The 26,157-nt window shown below is 39.8% G+C and overlaps 1 protein-coding gene across 3 annotated transcripts in view; it reads left to right on the plus strand.

The window, feature by feature from the left end:
- RELN (reelin) overlaps positions 1–26,157 on the plus strand; it is a 501,731-nt gene that overhangs the window by 197,181 nt on the left and 278,393 nt on the right. For all 3 annotated transcript variants that reach the window (XM_059170891.1, XM_059170889.1, XM_059170890.1), the window contains exon 4: positions 11,571–11,641. In XM_059170891.1, the coding sequence (XP_059026874.1) occupies positions 11,571–11,641 (71 nt within the window). The remainder of the gene's footprint in view (positions 1–11,570; positions 11,642–26,157) is intronic.

Below are 26,157 nucleotides of genomic sequence, written 5' to 3' on the forward strand. Positions count from 1 at the left end.
GTGAAAAAGTGCTATTGGTATTTTGACAGAGATTACATTGAATCTGTAGATTACTTTGGATAATATGGACATTTGACAATGTTGATTTTTCCAATCCATAAGCATGGAATATCTTTCCATTTATTTCGGTCATCTTCAATTTCTTTCATCAGTGTTTCATAGGTTTTGGAGTATAGGTCTTTCACCTCTTTTATTTATTCCTAGGTATTTTATTACTTTTGGTGTGATTGTAAATGGTGTGTGTGCGTGTGTATGTTTTAATTCCCCTTTCTACGACTTCATTGTTAGTGTATAGAAACATTACCAATCTTTGGGTATTAATTTTGTATTCAACCACTTTGCTGAAATTGTTTATTACTTCTAGTAGTTTTTTTTATGTCTTTAGGATTTTCTGTGAATAGGATCTTGTCATCTGCAGATAGTGACAGTTTAACTTATTTACCAATATGGATGCCTCTTATTTTTTTTTTCTTGTCTGATTGCTGTGGCTAGGACTTCTAGTACCATGTTGAATAAAAGTGGTGAGAGTGGAGGGATTTTGAAAAGACCCCTTTCTTTTTTTCCTTTATTTTTTTAAAGATTTTTATTTATTTATTTGACAGACAGAGATCACAAGCAGGCAGAGAGGGAGGCAGAGAGAGAGAGGAGGAAGCAGGCTCCCCACTTGAGCAGAGAGCCCAATTCAAGGATCGATCCCAGGACCCCAAGACCACGACCCAAGCTGAAGGCAGAGGCTCTAACCCAGTGAGCCACCCAGGCACCCCCAAAAATCCCCTTTCATGTTTCTGCAGATACTTTCTGAAATGACCAGTCAGAACACCATCATTATAATTCTTCACATTTTTTTCCACTCTTTTTATAGAGTTGAGCTCTTTTGATTTTGACCACAGTCCTGAAAAATAGGTAGTGCAAATTTTAAAGTCTTCTTTTAAAAAAAATAAGTACTTACATAAGGTCAACATAAACCACTGAGCTGTAGTGCTAACCCAAAATGTTTGTCCTGATTCCAGATTTACTGTTAGAAGTTATCCAAGACAATCAAGTTATATAATAGATTAAGAAAATGAGACATACAGAAGTTAAATGATATGCCCTAAGTCATGGAGAGAATGAATGCCAGACCTAAAATGCAATCTCCATTCTTTTTTTTCAATCTCCCTTCTTTTGTATCTGAAATTTGTACTCTTTTTGTTAGTCCACTCAGAAGTGGTACCTAAATACTTTGCATTAGTGTTTTAACAAATATGCAGACTCTTTAATTCACTCTCCAGTAGATAACATAATTTTTACTAAGGTGTTCTTTGGAATTGATGAACGATATTATCAGTTTAGTCCTTGTCTTGCCTAAGGATGCCTCTGAGGCAAATTAACACAAGGCTTACTTAGTAAAAAGGTGTTTAAAAGAGTAGAGTCACCCAAGTACATTTCTTTGATGAATTTTAGTGATTTAAAAAGGGGATATGAAAACTATTTTTACTGTGAAGTTTTGGATGGCATTTCTGGGATATAAATGGTTTTAAAAAACTCTGGAAGGTATTAAATGGTAACAACATTTTGCAGTGGCCAAGCAAATGCATTAGCTTAATTACTTTCCTTGTTCTTACTGCTAACTGATTTGATTTCTGAGATAAACCTTGCCTATAATAATGTTTATCTTGACCATTTACTATTATCATACAATCGTCTCTTTCAAAATGTTTCTTATGTGATAGTTTACTCATTAGTTATTAAAGCATTTAACATTATATAATAAGCATAACACAGACTAATCATCTGTGTATTCCACAGACATTTGCTGCGAGGCTACCATGTGTCAAGCTCTGAGTACCAATATAGAAAAAAAAAGGGGTAAAAATCCCTAGTCTAGGGTACATACAGCCTTGTTTAGAAGACACGGTTCATTGGGTTATGGACATTGGGGAGTGTATGTGCTATGGTGAGTGCTGTGAAGTGTGTAAGCCTATGATTTATAGACCTATACCCCAGGGCAAATATTACATTATATGTTAATAAAAAAATTAATAATAAAAAAGGTACATTCCAAATTAACCAAAAAAAATTTGCTGAACACCTATCCTCTGTCAACAGAGTCAGACTAAGGAATGTGAGCACTTAGAGCAGGCTAATACATGGGCACCTCCTCAGATTCATAATCCTTAAGGGCTTATTGAATTATTTAGTGGAGGCAGAGATAACACGATCTTTTTAATAACAAAAGTTGTACATGGTTTTTGTTGTTTTTAATCAAGGATCTATGAACCATGCACATTGTTGATAATGCTCATATGAAGCTATTTAGAAATTAGACAATAAAAAGTCCTTTATCTTGTCATATAACACTCCTCCTTTCAGTTTTAGAAACCTAGCATGTGAGTTGGGAGCTTTTGACAGATGTTTGGCGCCTGGATATAATCCTTCTTGATACATCAATCAGTCCAATCAGCCTTGCCTTATTCTAAAGTTCTCTGATCACTCCTGAGAAATTTGGCATTTCTGCTTCTTTTAATAGTTAATGAGAGCTATCCTTTTGCACAGTGACAAAACAAAACACGGTTTATCTGCTTGGGGGTGTCCTCCCTCCCTAGATCTGCTTTGTCGTTGATTTGCAAAGCAGAGAAAGATAAAAACTCTGCCAGTGATAAATGTTCGCCTCTTTCATGTTATCTGTCCTGTAACTATCAGTGCTTTTTCACCAAAATGATTATTCTTTATTGCAATGCAGCATCACATAGTAATTACTGAAGACACTGAGTGAGAATCAGAGTTCCAGCTACATTTGGCTGCATGCAGACAGTATCATCTGTGATTCTTGGTACCCTCGGCACCGCATGTTCTACTAGGAAGTGCTGTCCCAGGTCCTGAATGCGCAGCTCTATGGCCCCCACGTCTAGATTCCCTTGGGGCTCATCTGGGGCTGTCTGACTCACCAGCTGGCCTGCCTCCAGTGCCTGGTGGAAATGCAGGTGGATGATGTCAATCTTGGTCTTACCGTCCTGCGGTATCTGCTCGGCCTCCAGCCCCAGCTTCCAGTCCTTGGGGCTACCATCACTGTGTGTCTGGATCAGGTTTTCTGACCTCCACTTTACCTTCAGTTTGATGGCCAGATGAATGTAGACCATCTATGCATTGCCAGATTTCCACATGTGCAGGCAATAGTGGTCACACATCGAGACCCACATCTCTTCTGGGAACCTGGTGAATTTCTTTTGACATGTATAGGAAGACACTCCCAGAAATCACAAACAAAATTGTTGTGGAAAAATGATCCATTTCAGAAAAGAGGAAAGGGAGTTATGATCTTGGGCCTGGTGTCAAATCAAACTATCTCCAGTCAAATTCATAAGCTATTGGCTGGGTTTCCATGCCTGAAATCTCTTTTCACACACTAAAATATCAAAATTAATTGTAGCAATAGAACACAAATGTATACTTTTAAAACTACTATGTATAAACACAAAGGTGTAAAATCTATATTGCAAATACCCTCTTGGGAGAAATTTTTTCTGCATGGGTTGGATTTAATGATCATTGTACAGAAAATGGCTTTTTTTTCTAATAAGCCCAGACTTTTTTTTTCCTTTATCTTTTCCTTTCTTCTTCTTCTTTGTTTTTTTCATGGACCTTCAAATTGCATTCCAAGTTGGAATTATCCTTTGAAAAATTCCCATTACTGATTCAGTATGCCAAAGACCTCTGAAAGTCTCTGAATTGGGTAAGGAAGATCACTCATAGCATCTTTTTCAGTGATGCCTTGCTCACTTTTCAATGGAGATTAAACTGTTACAAACAATAAGCTTTCTTTTCAGTGCTTTCTGCTGAATTTTCTAGAAGAGTATTTTATGCTTTTAAATCAGTGTTTGTAATTCATCCCAGAAATCTAACTATAGACCAATGACTTCTCTCGTTAAAAAGATAAAAGCAGCCCCTTTTTTAAAAAATGACACTCAAACTTATATTTAATAACTGTCTTTTGCTTTATTCTGTTCACATGTGACCACTTCAAACCAACACTTGGTTTTCCTCTTTTGACTTTGCTCTTCTTTCAATACCTAGGTCAATAGAGACTTTCTCCCAATAGTATATATACTTCATCAGGTAGGTATATGTCATTCCTCAAAGAGATCATGGCTTTCCAGCACAAGGACTGGGTCCTCCCCTTTGATTGTTCTGTCTGTGCTGGGGTTCTGCCAAGGTCCTGTCACCCCTGAGGTGTCCTTACACCAGAAATTCTAAGTAGGCTATATGTTATGTATAAATAAACAGAGAGGCTGCTTAGAGCCTAGGGTTGTGGGTAGTGAGGCAGCCTGTGTCTGGGTTCCATTACAGTGAATGCTTTTCTTGATTAGTGATATCTGCCATGGCAGCACCTTCTAGACATGTCTAGAATGGGGACACTGGGGGGAGAGACTTCATACCAGCCACAGGCTCAGGCAGGTTCAAGGAGTACATTCCACCCTTGACTCAGGCGGCTGTTCTTGCTTCCCACACTTCATTGTCTCACACACCGTGTAGCTGAGGAGGCATTCTGAAGGCCGTGAAGGTACAAGGTGCTTCCCTAGACTCTGGAAGGGCCAGCATAAGCTCCAAGCTAGAGGGAGCTTGGAAGAACAACTCATGCAGGGCTCCATAAGAGTCTGCAACTTGCAGGCTGTGCTGGCCTCAGCTCCTTTTCCTTTGGGTCAGTTTCATCCTGACAAAGATAGCTGGCTGACCGATTCCTGGATAAATTTTAAAGAAAGAATCAAAGTTTTGGCAAGAGACTTCCATGCACAGGGGACAGGACATGAAGAATCTCGGGGGCATGAGAGAAGTCATACATTCTGGAACCTGCGAGAACTACTACAGTACTCAGTTGCAGGGCGTGGTGAGAGATGAGCCTGGACACGTGAGCAGGGGCCAGATCCCAAACAACTTTTCAAGCCACGCTGAGGAATTTGACAGATTCCTTTAAGTGATAGAGAGCCACAGGAGGACTTCAAGCAATTTTCACAAGAAAACTGGCACTATGTGGAAGCTGGATTGGCATGGGGGTCAGTCTGGAGGGGGATTCCAATCAAGAGAGGATTGCAGTTTATCAGATGACAAAGTATTGAACCCTGAATTAAAACAGTGGCTGTGGAGATGGAGAAAAAGGATAAATGTGAGAGTGATTACTGGTTAGTGAACATTAATGCTGAAACTTGTTTTAAAGGGAAGGAAATATTTATACATTTGACAGTTGGAAAAAATGGTATGGCTTAGTAATAAAAGATGTAATTATAAAAAAGAGAGCAGGGGCATGTGGGTGGCTCAGTCAGTTGGACATCTGACTCTTGGTTTTGGCTCAGCTCAGGGTCTCATGGGTTGTGGGACCCAGCCCTGTGTCTGGCTCTGTGCTCAGCGGGGAGGCTACTTGAAGATTCTCTCCCTCTGCCCCTCTCCCATTTGCCCACATGCCGGTGCATGCATGCTCTCTTTCTCAAATAAACAAATAAATCTTTTTTTAAAAGATTTTATTTATTTATTTGACAGGCAGAGATCACAAGTAGGCACAGGCAGTCAGAGAGAGAGGGAGGCAGGCTCCCTGCTGAGCAGAGAAGCCGATGCGGGGCTTGATCCCAGGACCCTGGGATCATGACCTGAGCCGAAGGCAGAGGCTTTAACCCACTGAACCACCCAGGCACCCCAACAAATAAATCTTTTTAAAAAATTATTAAAAATAAAAAGTAATTAAAAAGAGCAGTAAGAACTTTGAAAAACAAAAGCATTATGAAAACATACACAATTTTACCATTTTGTGATGGCCTAGGCATAGTTTGAGAGTTTAATATAAAAAAATTTCTCCCTGAAGTTATTCATTACTCCATTTCATATGTTTTAAGAATTTGGTATTTTTTTGTTTTGTTATAATAAGGGTCAAGCTGCGTCCACAACCTAATGACATTTTGCTGATGTCATTTTGCTGATGAAGAGGGGGCAAGAATATTTTCAAGTGTACTGATTCCTTTGAATATCAAATTTACCAAATTCAGACCACCTCTCTCCTTTCCCATATTCCACATTTAGTAACATTTCCCATATTCCACATTTAGTAACATTTCCTGGTGGGTGATTAACATGAGATTGCTGATTAATGAATGACCTTCCAACTGTGAACGGACTAGGCGCAGTACCATATAACTCATTGGTAAAGTAGGAGAAAATGTTGGGAAAAGTAACCCACTACTGGGTTGCCCTGGGTTTAAAAATGACTCTTTAAGTACTTTGTGAGCAAAACGATTCATGAAATAAACAATACACTTGGGTAGGCATTGTAACAACTATATTAAACTCCTGTCTTACTCCGTTTTTGGAAACTGGATGACAGTATTGCACATTGCAAATGAATTGGGAACTGGAAAGCTTAGTGTTGATTCCTTCAAATGCTGAAGTCGTTATGGCGTGTGCCTTATGGGAGATATTTCTCTTTAATGAACTATGCCTGCTATTCCAGAAAGCTTGAAATCTATTTAGGTAGACAGACTATAAGTATCTGAAGAGTGAATATTAATATCTTTAAACAATAATTGCTATTATTAAGCCCTGTCTTCATGTAGGGATTCTGAATCCTAGAGTAATCAAAGAAGTTGGGCAAACTCAGCTAGCTCGTAAGTGCAGCTTACTGCGTGTAAACACTGGTCTTGCTCTTCTAGACACTGAGCTTCAACATCGTGCCTCCCCTGGATATGCACTAATTCTTAAATGGCTGGGGCACACAGCTGCTCTAGGAGGTTCACTTAAAATTAGAATCTGGAATGTTCTTTAAAATTCATAACAATGGCTATTTCGAGCTCTGAATGTGATGATCATAATGAACTTTATTCATTTTGTGAAATCTACAAAGCTTTTAAATTATAGATCTTAACAGCCCAAAGGAATTTTAAAATTACTTATTTAATAGGGATTCTTGTTGGCAAACCTGCCTTAGAAATATCTGTATCTCCCAAGTAGATGAGAAGTACTTACTAGAAACTTGTTTGATAAATTTGGTCTACTCCTTGGAACAGGGAACAATGAGGATTTTTCTCACCTCTTCTGAACAATTACTGCTCCTTAGAGGAAATTAAGTGGAAGTAGTGCCAACATAGTTATTAGCACCAGAAATTTGATAGGCGTGCCCCCAAAGGAAAGCTGTAAATTACACTGAAGTAATTCTGAGAATGATAAGGCTGTCACCATCTAACACAGCTGTTTATTTTTACACAAAAAGAAAAATATAGTATGGATTAAAAATGGGAAGACAATGCTTGGGACTTTAGATTCTGACTTACTGTGCTATTAACAGTTTTTGAGTATGTAGGATATATAAATCTATTTCTCTGTTAAGTATAAATTTGTGTTTATATATTTAGATATATTTATATTTATTTGTCATTATGTAAGTATAGATAGGCATAAAGTTTTTGAAATACATGCTGTAATTCTGTAAGCAGGCCACCATGAATTTTTTCATAGTTCTAAATACGTTCAAAGTAGGCTTGCCATTACTGACATTAGCTGCAGCCTGAGTGTGGGGCCGTCATCTCATGGTACAAAGCAGTAGAACTTGTGTTCTTGTTGGTCACCTGGATTCTGTTCTTTCTTTTCCCCAAGAGAAGATGTGAATATGCAGGCCCTTAAAATGATTAGCTATGTATCTACCAGAGGGTTGGGCACCTTTATATTAAAACGTTATCTAAGGGGTTTAAGGGTCTGTAAAGAAAGTCATGCATATGATAACTATCTTCAACATGTGTTTTTGTCCTTTGTGTCCCTCCAGTTTGGGTAGTGGTGTGGATGAGGTTGGCATCCAGTGCTCTTGTCTTTAGTAGAGATGAGGACTGCACAAGGGGTGGGGTGGGGACTTTGGAGCAAATGTGGCTCAGAGTTGGAAGGGGGCTGTGGTGAGCTGATCAGAAGCCAAGGGACTCACAGAGTACTGTGAGATAGGTCCAATCCAAGCCACAACCATGGCCTACGCTAATTTTTACACCTGAAATCAACATAACATGGTATGTTAACTATACTGGAATTAAAATTTAAAAGAGAGAGGAATGCTGTCTTTAAAGGCAAATCCATGGGGCACTGGGTGTGGCGCATAAACAATGAATCTCAGAACACTGAAAAAAAAAAATTAAATTAAAAAAAAAATACTAAAGGCAGATCCCGTGGAGTTTCTGGCCACGTGGCCAAATTTCCAACTGGAAACAGAAAAGAAGTTTGTCCCAAAGGGGATTAAATAAAAGGGCTTAGCTGTAAAGGAAAGGGATGGAGTAGAGAGCCCAAGCCACACGCCTCATGAATTTAAAGATCAGGCCCTGAAAGCAGGCTTTCCCTCTGAAAAGAGAGTGAAAGCTACCTTCAAATCTTTGAACCAGATCAAAGACAATTTAAATAATAGTTTTATATTAAATTTTACATTTTAATGGTTAAAAGCAAGAACCCTACACTCAGACTGCCTGAGTTTAATCAATCATGTGACATTAGGGAAATCACACAATAATTCTCTGTCCCAGAAAAATGGGAATAATACTGTTTACCTTGTAGACTTGTTGTCGAGATTAATTGAGCTAATTTATTTAGAGCCATTACAATAGTACTTTGCAAAGGGTAGATTTCATTTCTTAATAGGTGTTAGAATAATAATAACAACACAACTATATGTATGTGTACATATACATGGTATATATGTGTTTATATATATGTATATATATGTGTATTTAAATGTATGTATAAATATATGTGTGTATGTCTGTATATACACACATATAAAAACAGATATAAACGGTTTATATATATAAACATTTACCAGTCACATTATTGTTATTACTATTTTGACTTTTCCCAAGCAGAGGACTTCAGCTGATAACATTGGGCATTTGGTGTGTTTCTTAAGCCAGTTCCTACTTGCTGAGCCCTTGCTTCAAACATCAAATATTTTAGAACATGTAAAGCACAGGTATTCTGGTTTGGAATGGGGGTGCCTGCTGCCTCTCTCTCGGACTCCCATGGAAACCCCAAGATACCACCATGGAGCACTTTTTGAAAACTTGGAAAGAATCCTTGGCCTGGTATCAAGACCTTGAATCAGGTCCTCTCTGCCATTACCGGGCCGTGTACCCTTCAGCATGTTCTCAATGGCCTCGGTTCCGTGATTTGGACACTGTAACGAGGTAGATGAGTTCAGTAGTTTTCACACTCTGCCACTCTAAGGCCCTGAGAGGTCTCAAGAAGTGTGTCCTAAGAAGTTTTGGGGAATGTGTGGCGAGGAACAAGCTGTATGAGCAGAGGGAACCCAAAGACTTCAAAAGCTAGGAAGAAAGGAATATACTGAAATTTCATGTATTTGTTTGAAGAATGAGTACTGCTGCTCAAGAAATTGTGACTAGATGATCAAAGGGCCTTCAGTGTCAGTTATTCCCTAGTCCCTCGTGGAACCAAAGGAACAGAAATGAGAACACGGATGATAGTAACAAGTACTGAATCTGACAAAACCGAGTGAGGGGCAAGCCATGTGGACTAGTCACAAGGTGCTGTGACAAGGCTGTTTCTGTACTTCTGATATTCAGGGAAAAGCCAAAACCTCTGTTGCCTGAGTTTTATCTAGATCCTTTGGTCTCATTGTGTTTATGGGAACAGAGACTGGCACGATGATAATTAAGTTTGTGGATCAATGAGAAATATCATAATAGGGATATTCTACACTTAGAATCAGAAGACAGCTACAGTAAACAATTACATTGTTATGTTGTGGGACTTTCCTTGGTGGTTAGTGATTTTAGAAAATATATTCCTGCCAAAGCAAATGTCAAATTACAAGTTTCCATTTACGATTGCCGCGTTGCTGCTACAGGTGTGTGTGAACTCAGAAGCTCTTGACTTGATAGAGAGTTGACAATGAAATGTGTTTAGGTCAGTCAGGTTTCCATGTGCCCTCTGGGCATAACACCTGTAATGGATTAGTGAGCCCGTAGGCCATAGTTATGGCTTGGATTGGACCCATGTTTAGTCCTCTTCATTGTCAGCTTGCTAAAAGCAAAGGAAAACCTAGAAACATATGTGAATATATGGTGTGGTAACGTCTGTTTATCAGTAATTTTGATAATGATTACTATGCAAAAACAAGGGCGGATTACCTTACAAACTTCATATGCAGTATGAGATGAAGTCTTCCCAGTGACTTTTCTCTCTGATTCTGTCTCCCTTCCACCATTCGGAGCTCTCACTATCGTGCCATTGTGTGTGTGTGTGTGTGTGTGTGTGTGCGTGTGCGTGTGCGCGCACGTGCACGCGCCCGCATGTGTTAAGGTGTAGTATTTTCTGTCTCTCTGCTGAAATTCTTTATCTTGGAGCGACATTACCCATTAACACTCCAGTGTGGCTTCGTTTGTCAGATTACGTTTGGAGCGTTGGGTCCTGGCAGCTGATGCCAATGATAGTAACAATTCAATGGGGGACTAGAAATGGGAAAGGTTTGCAGCGCAGAGGAGGAAAGGACATCCACAGAGAGACTGAAGTGGGGAATGTTGGGAGCCAGGAGGTCCTGTGGGCCTCACAAAGGATAAGCTGTTGACTGAAAGATACGCAAGTGGAGGGGGAAATGCAGAGGCCAAATTTTGCCCACTGGTGACCTAGCACGGTGCCTTGTACATAATCCATCTTCAGTAAACGATGGCTAAGTCAAATTATTTTTTGTCCTCACGTGATTTTGGTAGAACTCAAGTTGAGATTTAATGTGCTTTTGTTATTAAAAAGATTTGTGTATGGCTTATTTTTTTTAATGGATTTTCATAAAGAGGCATGATTTTCTCTTTTAAACTTGTTCAAACATTGCATTTTGTGCCGAAAAGTTCTTTTTGAGGAAACATATCTCAAACACAAGCCATAAGTAAGTCTTCCTTTAATAAAACTGTTCCTGTTATAGCCATTGAGTAATACATCCACTGCAAGCATGCTATTTTTTCACCAATAAATGTGCACAGCTCTGATTAGAAGAGGTGAAAGATACCCATCTACTTCAAATGGTGAGTTAGACCCTGTAGGGAGAAAGGGTATATTTTATTATGACAGGTTTGTAATTATGAAAGCTCTGAATGGCCCCATTTAAAAAAAATGCTTTTGAGAAAATGTAATTCTCTAACTTCTGTATGTATTATGGTGACTGTTCATTTCAGAAAAAAGTACATTCTGAGCACCTTTCTCCAGTGGTAACAGCATCATTGTTTCACAAAGCATTTTGTGTCGGTCTTCCAAGGAAGAAACTTTAAAAAACATCCTTTCCATACTTTTTTCTCCTACCCAGGATTTGCTCACATCTACTTTCGGAATAAGCCCACAAATGTTACAATATTTTTATAAAGGAAAACAGAAGATATTTCTCAACCCAGGGGTCTTCGTCTAGGCCTTTAACTCTTGTTCATTTGTATCTCTGGTCAAATGCACTCATTTTTTAAAAGAGTGTATCTACATAATAACATTTAAAAATGAGGTTTTTAAAAAAGCTTTAAAAATACAATTCAATTATCACCTAACTTATTACAAGATTTAATTTAACCTTTCCCATTCATTTTCAGGGCTACGGCGACACACAGGGGCCAGATCATTTTCAAAGATGCTTTAGCCCAGCAGCTGTGTGAACAAGGAGGTAAGTAAGAATCATCTCTGACTTCTCTGTGTTGGTCATGTCAAAATTATTCGTGGTAGGCCCAATGTTCTATGTACTGTGTTTCATTACTATTACTTGATCACAATGCTTTAAAAATGGAATTATTGATCCCTTCATATTCCTAAGAATTACATATTTAGTCATTGATAAATATCTGTAGACTTCTGAAAATACTAAGTGTGAGCAAAATAAACCAAGAGAAAATTAATCTTTTTTTACTATTTTTTTTCTCAAACTAATTACATTTAGTAATTAATTCCATTAGTCCTGGAAATATAAATCTTAGAGTTTTAGAATTCTACAGAAACGTATCTGCTTAATTTACCACTTAAATTTCTTGCCAAATTTGTTGAAAATGTTTCTATTTATTGCTTTTAAACATGCCCTTGGGTTCAGTATTTATGTTCTTGTTTCAATTGTGTGCACCATTAATTTCAGATTTGTGAATAGATACTGTATCATTTTGGATACATTAACTAATGGACATTTAAGTAGTCACATTCAATGACTTCTACTTTGTGAGTGCCTCATACACATCCTAACTTTCACCTATACCAGACACAGATGCATATATGCACAGGTACACACATGTATGCATGCCATGAAAGGGTGGAAAACGGGATCCACACCCCAACACAAAGTTGTTCACTTTGCTTCCTGGGCTTCTACCTGACTTCGTTTGTGTCTTCATTGTAGCACTTACTGCTTCACATAGAATTTTCCTCTGAAAAAAAAAAAAAGTGAATATTACCCATCAGAGACTGAGCTTCTCAAGTGTAAACTATATGCATTTAGAGCTCTGTGGTTCCCTGGAACCTGGCATATGACTATTCAAAAAATGCTGATAGACTGAATACAAATTTTTCTCAGCCATTCATCTATTCATTGATTAAGCGTTTGACAATGAATACATTTCAAGCCAGTCTTTTTTTAATGTCATGCCATTTTCACCATCATCATAGGTCTAATATCCATTTTTATTTACACAGCAATATTTTGGGGAAATTTGTTAGCTTAAGAATTACATTTTTTAATTTAAAGGAAATTTCTACAGTCTTATTTCTGTTAAAAAGAATCTAATGGGCCTAGGAAAGAAATGAGGGAAAATTATATTGGTTTTTGAAAGGCCTAAAAAAATACCATTCATTATTGGTAGTAATACATACATCCTCAATATGGCTTTACCTAGGTAATGTGGTACTGGACAGTTATTACTGGTAAACTTCTGATTGCTTACATATATAACTCTTGAATCAGAAAACCTCATTCTGATTATAGTTTCAAATATATTATCAGGGTTCTTGGGTTGAGTAGATTTTTACTGTAACTTTTGTGAATGCAAAACTGTGGTAGCCTTTGTAGTAAGCTCAAGATATCTATCACAAAACAGATCTTTTTCTAGACTGAAAAAGTTCACAATATTGAAAATGTAGAACACTGTATAACACAGTGAACATTAATATTCTGAAAAATGCGTAGTGTCAGAAAAAGATGTGTCTAATTTTATTAACATTTAACATTGTTTAAAAGCTGATCTCTTTTAGGCGTTGGATTTTTGAGTCTTTTCTTTCGTAAATGAATTGTTGGAATTGGCTTCACTTAAAATGAAAAGAAAAAGATAAGAAAAACCAGTGGGAAAAAAATTCTCAACCAGTGGGTTAAAAAAAGAAGAAGAAGAAAAAAGCCTTATATAGTCAGATTGCACACGAATATGATTTACACAATGGTAGATGTGCATATTATTAAAAGTACTATTCAGCCCAGGACCAAAGCAAAACACTGAGCTTTCCAACAGCACCTAATCAATTGAAATCATATCAATCCATCCAAGATAGGGTGGAAAGAATACTAACAAGAGTGATGGCTTCCTGCTGTCAAGAATAATAAGGAAAATAATTGGTGCTATAAACCACAGATCTATTTTGGACCTATCTACTTTTAATTAGAACATTAATTATCTCCTTAAATAAAATAACATAAATTTAACGTGTTATAATTTCTTATGCATTGGATGGAGAGTATTTAATGCATTTATGAGAGAGGAAAAAATGACAATCAGTATATACCAAAGCATAATGCCTTTCAATTACAACATAGTCAGTAGGTTTGTTGATTTTAATTAAATGAAACAATTTAAACAAAGCAAATTTTGCTTTGTGGAGCTTGGGGACAGCTATTATTATAAGACTGTATTGGTGGCTAAGCATATTGACAAAGTAAAAGGATCAGAAAACATACTAGTCTTGGATGGTCTGTCGTCTCAATCCTTTTCCTTAGAAGACATTCGCTGAAGCATTTTATTCTGTAAACGTTTATCTAACACCTCCAACACCCTGTCTTCGCTCACAATGCTAAATATGACTATAAAAGTAAAGAAAGACCCATTTCTGTTCCCGAGGGGGGGGGTATAAATGGCAGATCAGCTAGGTTTGCCAGGGGGCTTTAGGAAAGGCTCCCCAGGGAGCAAGTCCTGAAGGGTCAGCAGCAGTTTAAGAAAAAAAAGGAAAGGAATTCCATCTATCTCCTTCTCAATTCTACTGACCCACCTTGGATCAAACCCCATCATCTCCTTGGGGCTTTGCTTCATAGCCGCCTCTTGGAATTTCTGGCTCCCACTTCCCAACACCTTAAGCAGGGCTGCAATAATGAGCTTTCTAAGATGGAAACATGATCTATCATGTCCCTTCTGAAAACCCTTCAGTATCTCAATTGGAGGCAATAGTTCATCTTCAAGGTAAAAATCTCTACTGCTTATCACAGCATACAAAGAAAGTCCCTTACAATGTGGCTTCAATTTGCCTCCACCACCTCATTACATTTTTTTTTTAAGATTTAATGTATTTATTTGAGAGAGAGAGAGAGAGGGAGGGAGGGAGAGAGAGAGGGAGTGAGAGAGAGAGAGAACCTGAACAGACTCCATGCTGCGTGTGTTGGGTCTCCCAATGCTGGGTCCCCCAGTAATGGGTCCGTGATTAAAGGAGCACGACTGATACAAAGCCAAGGTCAAGCAAAGCTTTATTTCACGCCAAGCATCAAGAATCAAACTGACCATCAAACAGAACAGTCAGGGCCACCCCTTACAGAGAGGGCGACCCCTCCCTGCCTCACAAAGTAAATTTTATAGAGCAAAGGCCATGTGGTTGGGCCTGGCCACGCACAGGTGGCCAATGAAATTGTAACACACAGAGAAAACTGCACAGTCATGCTAGGTCACAAATAAGTGACCAATTGAATTACAATTTATCCTAGAAGATTTTTTTTTTAAAAGATTTTATTTATTTATTTGTGAGAGAGAGACAGTTAGAGAGAGAATGAGCGAGGAGAAGGTCAGAGGGAGAAGCAGACTCCCCATGCAGCTGGGAGCCTGATGTGGGATTCGATCCTGGGACTCTGGGATCATGACCTGAGCCGAAGGCAGTCATCCAACCAACTGAGCCACCCAGGCATCCCTACCCTAGAAGATATTTGAACTAGCTTATCACGTTGGTCAGAATTGGTGCCTAAATGGGGGGGGGGGCACATCCTTGGTAGCTAAGGAGACAGTATGTGCACTTTACTGATTGGATGTCTCCACCTGACCTGACTCATCCCTGAATTTGGGCTGTTATCTCGACCTGACCTGACCCACCTTTGTATTTGGGCTTTGTTACCTGGGACTGGTTTCCCCAACTTGCTTTTAAGTAAGTTCCCCTGTGGGGTGGGGGGTGGGCAGGGTCAATTTAAGTTTTACTGCATAAACAACAAAATGGCCGTTCAACCGGGTGGGGCCGCTCTGGCTGAGCAGACCCTTACAGAGTACAGAGCCCGACAGAGGGCTCAAACCCATGACCATGAGATCACGACTGAATGGAAACGGAGAATCAGATACTTAACCAACTGAACCACCCAGGTGCCCCTCTCTGCCTCATTTCTTGTCATCCTATTGGTTCTACCTTAAAATTCCCAGAATGTACCTCATTCCATCACCCTCATAGTATTTACACACACTATGCCTCCTGTTTTCTTGGGCTGGACTACCTTTATGTGGCTTGTCTGGGTCACTCAGGCTTTCAGACTCTGCTTGGGTATTGCCTCCTCTTGACAAAAAAACCATCTCTGATCTCCCTCAGGCTCCTCCTGAAGCTGATCCTGGAGTCTCATACATGGTTACATAACCCTTGGACCTACCTCTAAAGGCACAATAATACTACAAACGAAAACACTCTCAGCACTGTTAAATGCCAGACTCTATTCTCCCCATTCATTCTACACACATGGCTTCATTTCATCTTTACAGCAACCTTCTAAGGAAGGAACTGCTCTGACCTCCACTTTAAAGATGACGAAACAAAGACACAGTGAGGATAACTTGCTTAAGGTCACACAGCTAGGAATTGGCAGAGCTGGGACGGGAGCTCGGGCCGTTTGGCTAGTAGCCCATGATATTGACCCTCACGTGACACCGCCTTTCCAATGAAGCACTTACTTCAGCATGCACTCATTTAACTTGACAACCATTTAATGCATGTTCTAATAAGAACGTGATCACAGGTACCTCATCTGCCATCAGATACAGGCTCCTTGTGGGCAGGGACTGTGCTTTTTTATTACCGAGTTGCTAAAGCCTCGCACAGTGGCTCTATGCACCCGGTAAATGTTTACTGAATGAATGAATGAATGAACAGTTGAATCAAACTGGTCTGATAGATGCGGGAAAGAAGAAGCTACCCGGCAGGTCATTACAGCTAAGCTGGAAAGGTGAGTGCAACAGGTTGTAAAGGGCCCTCTGTTTGCTCAGAGGTTTAAACCCTGTTCTGTGGGTAAGTGGGAAATAGGAGGGTGACATGAGCAGTCTGTGTCTTTGCAAGAAAGCTGGGGATGCTGTGTGGGATGGGTTGCAGAGATAGGAGTTGGACGAAGCTAAACACAGTAGTAGGCTGCTGTGTCACCTGGGTGAGAGCTAAATTTTAAGCTAAATGAAACCGTTAGGCATCTGCCTTTGGCTCAGGTCATGATCCCAGGGTCCGGAGATGGAGCGCCACATCGGGCTCCCTGCTCAGTGGGGATCCTGCTTCTCCCTCTCCATCTGCTGCTCCCCCTGCTTAGGTTCTCTCTCTCTGTCAAATAAATAAAATCTTTTCTCAAAAATTGGGGTCTTGGAGACTAGAAAGAAGGGGATATGATAGAGGGACTTCGGAGAAGATGTGATCATTGTAGGGAATAAGGGCAGGAAGAGGGTCCAGAGTGATTCTCTGGGCTGGCTTGTGGCCAGTAATGCCAGGGACTGAGAGAAGAAATGAAGAAACATTATAGGTGTTTGGAAGAGAAAATAAAGGACTGAACGTCAACACGTTGTCCCCGAGGAAGTTACTTTCCACCCTGCAGGACTCTCCCAAGAAACCTGCTGGGATGAGAGTCTCATCTGAGAACAGTCAGCATGCTGGTTTTTAGGATGGAATGTGCTCATCCAAGGATCTCCTTGGGAGAAGGGAGGAAGGGCCCCAGTGTGGAAGGCGGTGATGGTATAGAAGCAGGAAGAAAAAGGAGTTCTGGAGAAGGGACCAGCCTGGGAGACTGGGAGACTCAAGGAAGACATCTCAACATGGTAGAGGTGTTCAACAGGGACAAAGGCTTCTGAAATAACAGAGAGGTTGACGTCTGAGAAAAGCCTTTAAGATTTTGCAGTTAGAAGGTCATGGCGATTTGACTATAAACCATAGGCGATGGTTTCAGGAGAGGCTGGACCACCTGAAACGGCCTTGTAGTCTGGAAAGTTCTTGCCCAGGCTTTGGAGACATACAGGCAAGGGAAGAAAGATTACTGTGAACTGAGAAGTAAATGTGAAGCAGTGTTTAAAGTTGAGGCTTTGAAAAAATCGAGGATTAATGCGAAGGTGAGAGATAGGGCAAGTGGAGGAGAAAGCAGACTCAAGGGAAGGGTGAGCACCCTCTCTTTCCCTCGCACACCCCCTGGTAGAACCAGAACATATTTATGACCATCCAGTGCCTTGTAGCCAAAGACCACTAGGCGCACTCCTGGAATTGACAGGTTAGGGTTAGTGCTAGTTCCAGGATGGAGAAGGCACGCCATCCAGCCATGGGGCATCTCAATAAGAGGATGTTACCGAGGAATTACTATGACATTAGGGCCTCTATCTGATGACTTTGGCTAGGATTTGTGGAAGTGGGGCTTTGCTCTATGTTGGATGCTCTAACCAGGAATTCTGATTCGGGATCTCAATAAATCCTATCTGTAGGGAAGGCAGACTGGAGTGAGGGTAAGCTGTAATCGGTGAAAAGACAGAACAGTCACCACTGTTCACCAGAAGGGGACGCTTGGTGGACTGTGAGTTGGACAGTGTTCTGGGTGGGTCTGTGTTCGGGTATAATTACAAAGTGGCCCTGTGTCAGTCTTGACCCATCACGTTCCCAGAGTGGCGTTGTCTGCAGTTGATATTCTGTGAAATCATTTTTTTTTTAAGATTTTATTTTATTTAAGATTTTTTTTTTTAAGATTTTGACATAGAGAGCACAAGCAAGGGGAGCAGCACATGGAGGGAGGGGGAGAAGCAGGCTCCCCACTGAGCGGAGAGCCCAACAAGGGACTTACTCCCAGGACCCTGGGATCATGACTCGAGCAGGAGGCAGACGCTTCACCAACTGAGCCACCCAGGCGCCCTGTGAAATCATTTCTGCTCATTGGGAGAACAGCAAGACCCAGCTGTGAGCGCCAGACCAGCTCCTGGATTCCAGGGGCTGCTTTTCCTTTCTTGAGGCCCAGGAGAGAGTGTTAGTACACAGTCATTTACTTCTGGATTCAGGCTTTGTCAGGATTTTGGAATGGATCCAAGTTCTGGGTAACCTTATTTTCAGAGCCTGGACAGGCTCAGTTAATGATAAAGGGGGAGGGATCTTTCTGGAGCAAACTTTTATTCAAGGTCAATCAGTGTGAAATCAAAAGTCTGAGCAAATAGATCAGTGTGGTCAGATTGTGGATGTTCAATTTTTTTTCTTGAAACTTAACTATATTTTCTAAAATTTTTTTATAGTGAACTTATATTATTTGGGTTATAAGGAAATAGCAGAAGTTTCTCTCCCCTTCCCTCAAATAACAAATATAGAGTTATATTTAACAAGGAGGAGGGACAATTCTATTGAAGCAGATGGACTTCGGAGAACTGGAGGAAAATTCTAAACCCCAACTCCCATGCCTCTTCCTTTGTGAAGACTTGCCTGACGCTCTTAACATGATTGGTCTTGGTGATGTCATAATTATTTATTTAACTGTGCATGCCCTCCCATGAAAGCTTCGGAGGGCAAGAACCATGACTTGATTTTTTGTCTTTCTGAACACCCAACAATGCTTGGCATAAAAGCAGACATGTTTGCTGAATGATCACCTTAAACGTCTTGCAGTTGAAAAATCACTGCCGTTCCTGAAAAATCTCCTTTAACCCTGACCTTAAGCCATAGAACACCATGAGTCAGTGTGGCTGTAACAGAAAGAGTGTCCCTAAGGAATGTCCTTACACTAACTTCAGTTTGAAAAATGTATACATCCCATTTTCAGAAATCAGAAAAATTATTCACAGATTTTCATCCAAACACCGATGGGTCCCCTCAGTGCTCTTGGAACATACTCCAAGTTCAGAGGTTTCAGGTTTTCACCTTGAGTCATGAACTCCTGAATAATTGCAAACACATCTCTAGTTGAGCTCTGCTAATGGGTCGCGGTGTTTCTGAGGAACCAGTGAGTTCTCATTTCTAGTCTGGGTGGGGGTGGGAAGGTGCTAGATTGTTTTGAAAGTGGAAGATGCTTAGGTTCATTCACCAGCAGTAGACAATAAAGAACTGAATTCATTGAACATTCAGTACTCAACAGGGATTGTGGAATGCCTTCCGTGGCCCCTGCACTGTTCCATGCTAGATCTTGGGACACATCAGTAATGTGGACAAAGGTGTCTGCTCTCCTGGAGTCTATATTGCAGTGGAGAGGAAAGAAAGAATAAATATGAGACATAATACATCATCAGACATGATGCATGTTAGGAGGTGGTAAATGCTATAGGAAAAAACTAAAACTAAAAATGGGGCAGGATAAGATGACACAGTTGGGTGGAAAGAGAAGAGGCAGATTACAATTTTAAGGTAGCAAGTCAGGTGGTTTTCACCCAGAAGTTGACAGTAGAGCAAAGACCAGGTAAGGGAGCTAGCCACACAACTATCTGGGGGATTATCTGAAATGCCGCTAAATGATATTATCTTAGTTTTTTTAAGATTTATTTATTTATTTTAGAGAGAGAGAAAGAGTGGGCGGGGGGTGGTAGGCAGAGGGAGAGAGAGAGAATCTTAAGCAGACTCCCCACTGACCAGGGAGTCTGAGGTAGGGATCACTCCCAGGACCCTGAGATCATGACCTGAGCTGAAACTAAGAGTCAGCCATTTAACCGACTGAGCCACCCAGTTGCCCCACCACTAAGTGATTTTAAAAACAAACATGGTAGTGTTTTGTTAACTACTGTTAGAGGTGATGAGAGTAATAGGCAACTTCAGAATAGACTGAAAACCTGAAAGAAATTAGTGACAGTCAGTCTTTTACAGGTATTACTATTGAGCAATACAGAAAGAGCTGCATATCCGAGGTCATATCCCTCAGAATCACCTATCAGGAGTCCTGTCGAAAATGTTGAGATGACGGATGCCTAGGGAGCTCAGTGGGTTACGTGTCTGCCTTCTGCTCAGGTCAGGATCTCAGGGTCTTGGGATTAAGCCCTGTGTCAAGCTTTCTGCTCACTGGGGATCTGCTTCTCCCTCTTCCCCTCTCCCCTGCTTATGCTCACCATCTTTCCATCTGAAATAAATAAAAATCTTAAAAAATAATAATAAACAGAAAATGTTGAGATGAGTGTGGTTAGTTAATGTATCAGCTGGAGATGAGGGCATATTTGAATTTATGCTCTGACCCTGCACCTGTCAGTTCCTCCTTGTAGATTAGCAACAAAACCAAGCAAGTTAGCTTGACGAACACTACTCATCTATGGCTGGACTAGAATCCAAACCTCAGGGCTCACCCCCAATGTCGGTTTCATTATACAAAGTAGATTCTTAACATTTAAGAAGTAGACATTTAAAACCCTGTGGAACCCCAGCTTCAGTAAATAAGAATCATTGCCATTGCCTCCTTTTCCTGAACACCTAGGAGAGAATACACACTTTGCGAAGCCCTTGTAAGACAGAGGTGGTGACTGTGAAGCTGATGTGGGCATTCTCAACATGGCTGCTGGTCCCGCAGTGTGCACACGTCCCAGTGGGGGCTGGGTGGGGGTGGGGCGGGGGGGAATCATGTATATTCACTGGCCTGTGAGCTTCTTGGCATAACCCCTTCAAACACACACGTTGATTATTTAGCAAGGCCAGATGGCAGGCTTAACGGCGGACAGCAGTCATGCCCTGTAGTGCCCCCAAAGGATGCATGCCATTTATAAACCGTGCTGGAACTCTCTGCTCTTGGGTTGATGGAAGTGGTTATAACCAAAGGCAAATGTTTTATGTCAGGGGAAGGGGTATAGTTGGAGACAAAAACCTTGGCTGCTTTCTGCCATGCTCAGCAGTTGCTCTGCTGTTCATCACTCTCAACAGAGGGGTAGACAGAGCGGCTATATGTTCTAAGGGCTGCTGGACCCCGATGGTGGACAGTGCATTTACTTCATTTGGGAACTGAAATTTTTAAGTTCTTTCTAATGAGGACTAATGAACGTTTATTTGAGCTGTGAGATGGAGGGAGATAAAAAGTTCGGTAAGCGAGTCCATAAAGTGAAAGAGGGATTTAAATTACCTAGATATTTTTCAGCACATTAAGAGTATGTGATGGATATGGTAATTAGCTTGATAGTGGTGTTTATTTCACGGTCTATACATATATCACAACATTGAATTGTATACCTTAAATATATACAATTTTTATTTTGTCAGATACACCCCAATAAAGCTGGAAAAAAAAGAATACCTTTTATAACCAAACATGGTATGAGTTTTTTTTATCAGATCTACCAAAATTCTCCCTTGCCTATTCTTGCTTATTTGCTAACTTACATTACTAAATGTTTTTCCAAAACCCTAAACTGCAAATTTTTTTATTAATCATACTACGCAAGTCAGAATCAACTAATAGAATTGGGTTCAACCATATTTACTTTAATAGTTAAAGTGAAAAATAATGATGAGTTCCATTTGAATTTACCCAGTGTTTAAGTTTTTGCTTTTCAAAGGCTAGTTTTCCCCATGACTATTCTAGAGTTTACTTTTCCGTTCTGCAGTTACAGTCGCCTTTTCCTGACATCCTGCCTTTGTAATTGACAAATGAAGAGAGCTGAATTAGGAGACTTTGGTAAAACCATCCAGGAAACCTTACTCTTGCTTCAGGGTCTCACAAACTACCAATAGGGGAGGAACTGAAGCCCTCCTTGGGGATGGGGCAGGCAAAAAGTTTTCCTAAGTGGTCCTGAGGACAGATAAGATTTAAAGCAACATCAAAGAGCTGACTCATGGGGCCACAGTAAAATTTCTTGCTACTGGCCCTAGGTGCGTCTGACCACTTTTTTAATTTCCTAAAGAATGGTGTTTTGAACTGGTGCTGTTTATCCCAAGATGATTGAACCTAGATTTAAACGTCCTTCTTTTCAGTTCTCAGGGTTATATACATTCCCACTTGACAGCTTTATCTAGTCCAAAGTCAAAACACCAGGATTTATGCCCAAGAAGAATTTGACATTGAGTTCTTTTGGATCGAGAGAAGTACACTTTCTACTGAAGTTGCTATATAATCTGCTGGATTCCCCCCTATTCTGAAGGGCAAAAAGCCTAGAGGGGAGCAAAGCTGGACTGAACATACCATAAATTATAATTTTATTTTGGATTGCAAGATACTATTTCAGGCAACCTATTAATCCAACCGTAATTTTACATTCAAAGGTTCAGTTGTCTAGTGTAATAGTTAATATGGGTTTTCGTAATCAGGTTTTTAAGAGTTGGAATTCATTAATATTAATACATACTGTGCTGCGTCCCATACTATTCCCAAGAGCCTGGCATAATATTCTGTGCCCAGAGGAACATGGTCAAGTTGCGAGGGTTAAACACAAGTGATGTGCATAGGTTGGTGGTTATCACAGAATACTCACTGAATGTTAACTGTCATTATTAGTACTAGGATATTTATATTTGGATGCCATTTAGGTCCATTTAGGTACCTTAAACTCAATATATTCTAAACTGAATTTGACTTTTCCCCAAATCTGGGGAAGGACTTGCCCAAGATTAAACTTGTGTTTAATTTTCACTTTATGAACCCTTCAATTTCTGTAACTTTATAGCCTCTGTAACGTTATAGCAGGACCAAACTTCAGACTTCAGAACATGCACTTTGCTCATCTCACCTGGACTTAGTTTCATTCTGACCCTCATTTGTCATCGTCTTTGTGTTTTCCCCTTTATTAACTTGTTTGATTGGACTTTTAGGGTTTTTTTTCTTGTGATTTTTGCTTTTGGGTGTTTTGGGGTTTTTTCGGTTTTTTGTTTGTTTTGTTTTGTTTTGTTTGCGGGGGTGGGGTGGGAGGAGTGTTTTTTGGTAAACTGCCTTGTATCTATTTTAGAACAAGTTGAATTTTGCAGTGTATCCTTAGACATAAAAAGGAAAGTGAGAAGTAAGGTAATGTGAAGATGATAACAGAGGTTCATGTGACCAAGACAGGAGGGAACAAAGAACATTAAAATTTCCTAACAACAATGTTTTGCTGGTATTATTAGTGCCCAATAATTACTCTCTTGTTGGTGTTATCATTTCCCAATAAACTAACATCTTTGGAGCAGCTGTGTGCCAGACGTGCTAGTCAGGGGATGCAGAGATGCACAAGACACATTCTCTAGCCATACAAACTCACAATCTGAGCAGCCCTCATCTTCACTCCAGCTTCTAGGATTGTGAGCTACAGAGGGATTACTTTTTCTCCAAATGGACCCCTTCCCCAACCCATAGGAAGTTAACTCTTCCCTTAGTGTATAGAGCTTCTATGGCAAAGTGCGTCCAACTATGGGCTTAAGTGGTTAGAAGTATATTTCTCCATCATAAATCAGTCTGGAGTCAGGTGAGCCGGGGCTGGTGGAGTGGGTCTGTGATTCCATATCGGGGGCCCAAGCTGGCTGCTCCAGCACTTACCATGTCCTAGAAGGAAGGGTAAATGGCCAGGAAAGCATGGCCATTCCTTTAGAGAGCATCACCCATCCCTGAATGTGACCCAGGTCACTTTTGCTCCTCCTTACGATCAGAGCTTAATTCCTTTGTCACAGGACACTGCAGGGGACAGGGTGGTAGATACCTCTAACTGGAGGCCACAGTTCATTTAAAACAAAGAAAAGGAGAACAGATGTTGGCAGACCTCTGGCAAAGCTCTACTCACATTAGCAACAAGAGTTCTTTTTAGTAGTAGTGGTATTAGGAGTGTAGTAATTGTTATTAATTATATAATGATGGTGATGATCCTAATAATATTCCCTCCTATCTCTGATTATTAGTTAAAAATCATATGCGTTCAGCCTACAGGTCAATTTTTAGCTCTACTTCTTCTCCTCTGCCCCATCCATGAACTTCATCTCCTCAAGTTCTCTAAGGTCTTAAGATGTTTTTTAAAGAAATTATTACACAGTGATTTGAAAATTTTAAAAAACTATTTACCAACAATTCAGATGGTAAATTGTTTTGTGTTCTGATTTTTCACTTTTATTCATATAGGCAAAGTTTTGAAAAATGTTTGGTTATCTCCCCCAGAAAAGTTCAGGGCATGAGCGTAGCAGGACAAGGAGTCACAAGTGTGAGTATTTAAGATTTCATTATTGACAGCTTGTGGTAGAATAAATCTTACCTGACAGAGTTCTCTGTTCCCCCATTTGCAGATTATAAAGATATATTTTAGTTTTTTCTCCTATTCCATTTATTTTACAATATGACAGATGATAAGTTGTTATGAGACACAAATCAAATTGGGATGGGAAATGGGGGGGAGGGGAGGAGAAAAATACCTCCTAATATTGCTGGTTCTGTGTATAATTTAGCTGTCTTTAAATATTAAGGAATTTTTTTATACTGATCGTAAGTCTATTCCTGAACACAGAGAGAACTATTTTCACTCTGAATTTATAACATTTTTGGAAGCTTAATTATCATACTTGAAGGTCAAATGGTTCTTTATTGCAATAAAATACAAAAGTAATAAAGAAATTATTCCTGGGGAGATGAAAGTCTAGGTTCATAGCTCATTAAATGGTAACTTCACAGACCGTGTCTAATTTGTCATATTTAGCTTTGGAAATTTCATACATTTGAATTTCAAATTAGGTGAAGAGATACCTGAGGCAAAACTACCTAGGGCCTTTGAATTCTAAAATGATCCGGGAGATATAGTTCCCATAACATAATACCTTTATTTGTAAGAAGTGCCTGTCATATGTATATTGGTTGCCAGACTCCAAGGCTTTTTTTTTTTTTTTAAAGTAATCAATAATATTATCACAAAGCTCATCAACCACTCCCTCAATTTGTTTTTATTTTTATTTTCTATTTTTATTTTTTTTAAGATTTTATTTATTTATTTGAGAGAGAGACAGTGAGAGAGAGCATGAGAGGGGAGAAGGTCAGAGGCAGAAGCAGACTCCCCATGGAGCTGGGAGTCTGATGTGGGACTCGATCCCAGGACTCTGGGATCATGACCTGAGCTGAAGGCACTTGCTTAACCTGCTGAGCCACCCAGGCACCCCCTCAATTTGTTTGTGGACAACCCTTCCTTTTTCTTCTCAGCATATTGAAATTTCTATCCTTTGCACTCAATTATTTGTTGAAAAGATTGGCAGAAACATATTTTGAAGTAACATGATTACTTAGAAGTTTCCCTCCAAAATAAGTGAGTTGAAACTTCAACACTTTTGTCCAAAGAACAAGCTTTGGGCGAATTAAATGTAACCTCCTTCTTTGTAATGTGCCTATTCTAGGCTGCTGTGATCTTGTGAGATGCGGCGTTCTCAATTTGGCAAAAGCATAAACGCAGAAATGCTTTTTTAAGAAACCAAGCTTTTCTTTCAGCATGTAATATGTCTCTTGGACAAATTGATGAGAAGAATTTCTGCTTCAATATAATATTGAAAAACCATGTAATGATCCGTGTTTATGATATTTATTTTAGAACACAGGTTCTAAAGAACACAGGTTACAAAGATGTAACCTATGGGAACATGATTAAGAACAGCTTGACTGTGGGGTCACGGATCCAAATGAAATCATAGGAACTAATATGACATGAGACATGTTTACTGCCCTTTAAGTTTATCAAAGAATTCTGATCTTCCATTTCCTCTTTTTTAAAAAGACTTTATTTATTTAACTGTTAGAGAGAGAGAGAGCACAAGCAGGGAAAGCAACAGGCAGAAGGAGAAGCAGGCTTGCTGCTGAGCAGGGAGCCTGATGCAGGA

This window comes from Mustela lutreola, chromosome 4, assembly GCF_030435805.1.
Source record: "Mustela lutreola isolate mMusLut2 chromosome 4, mMusLut2.pri, whole genome shotgun sequence".
NCBI classification, from domain to species: Eukaryota; Metazoa; Chordata; class Mammalia; order Carnivora; family Mustelidae; genus Mustela; species Mustela lutreola.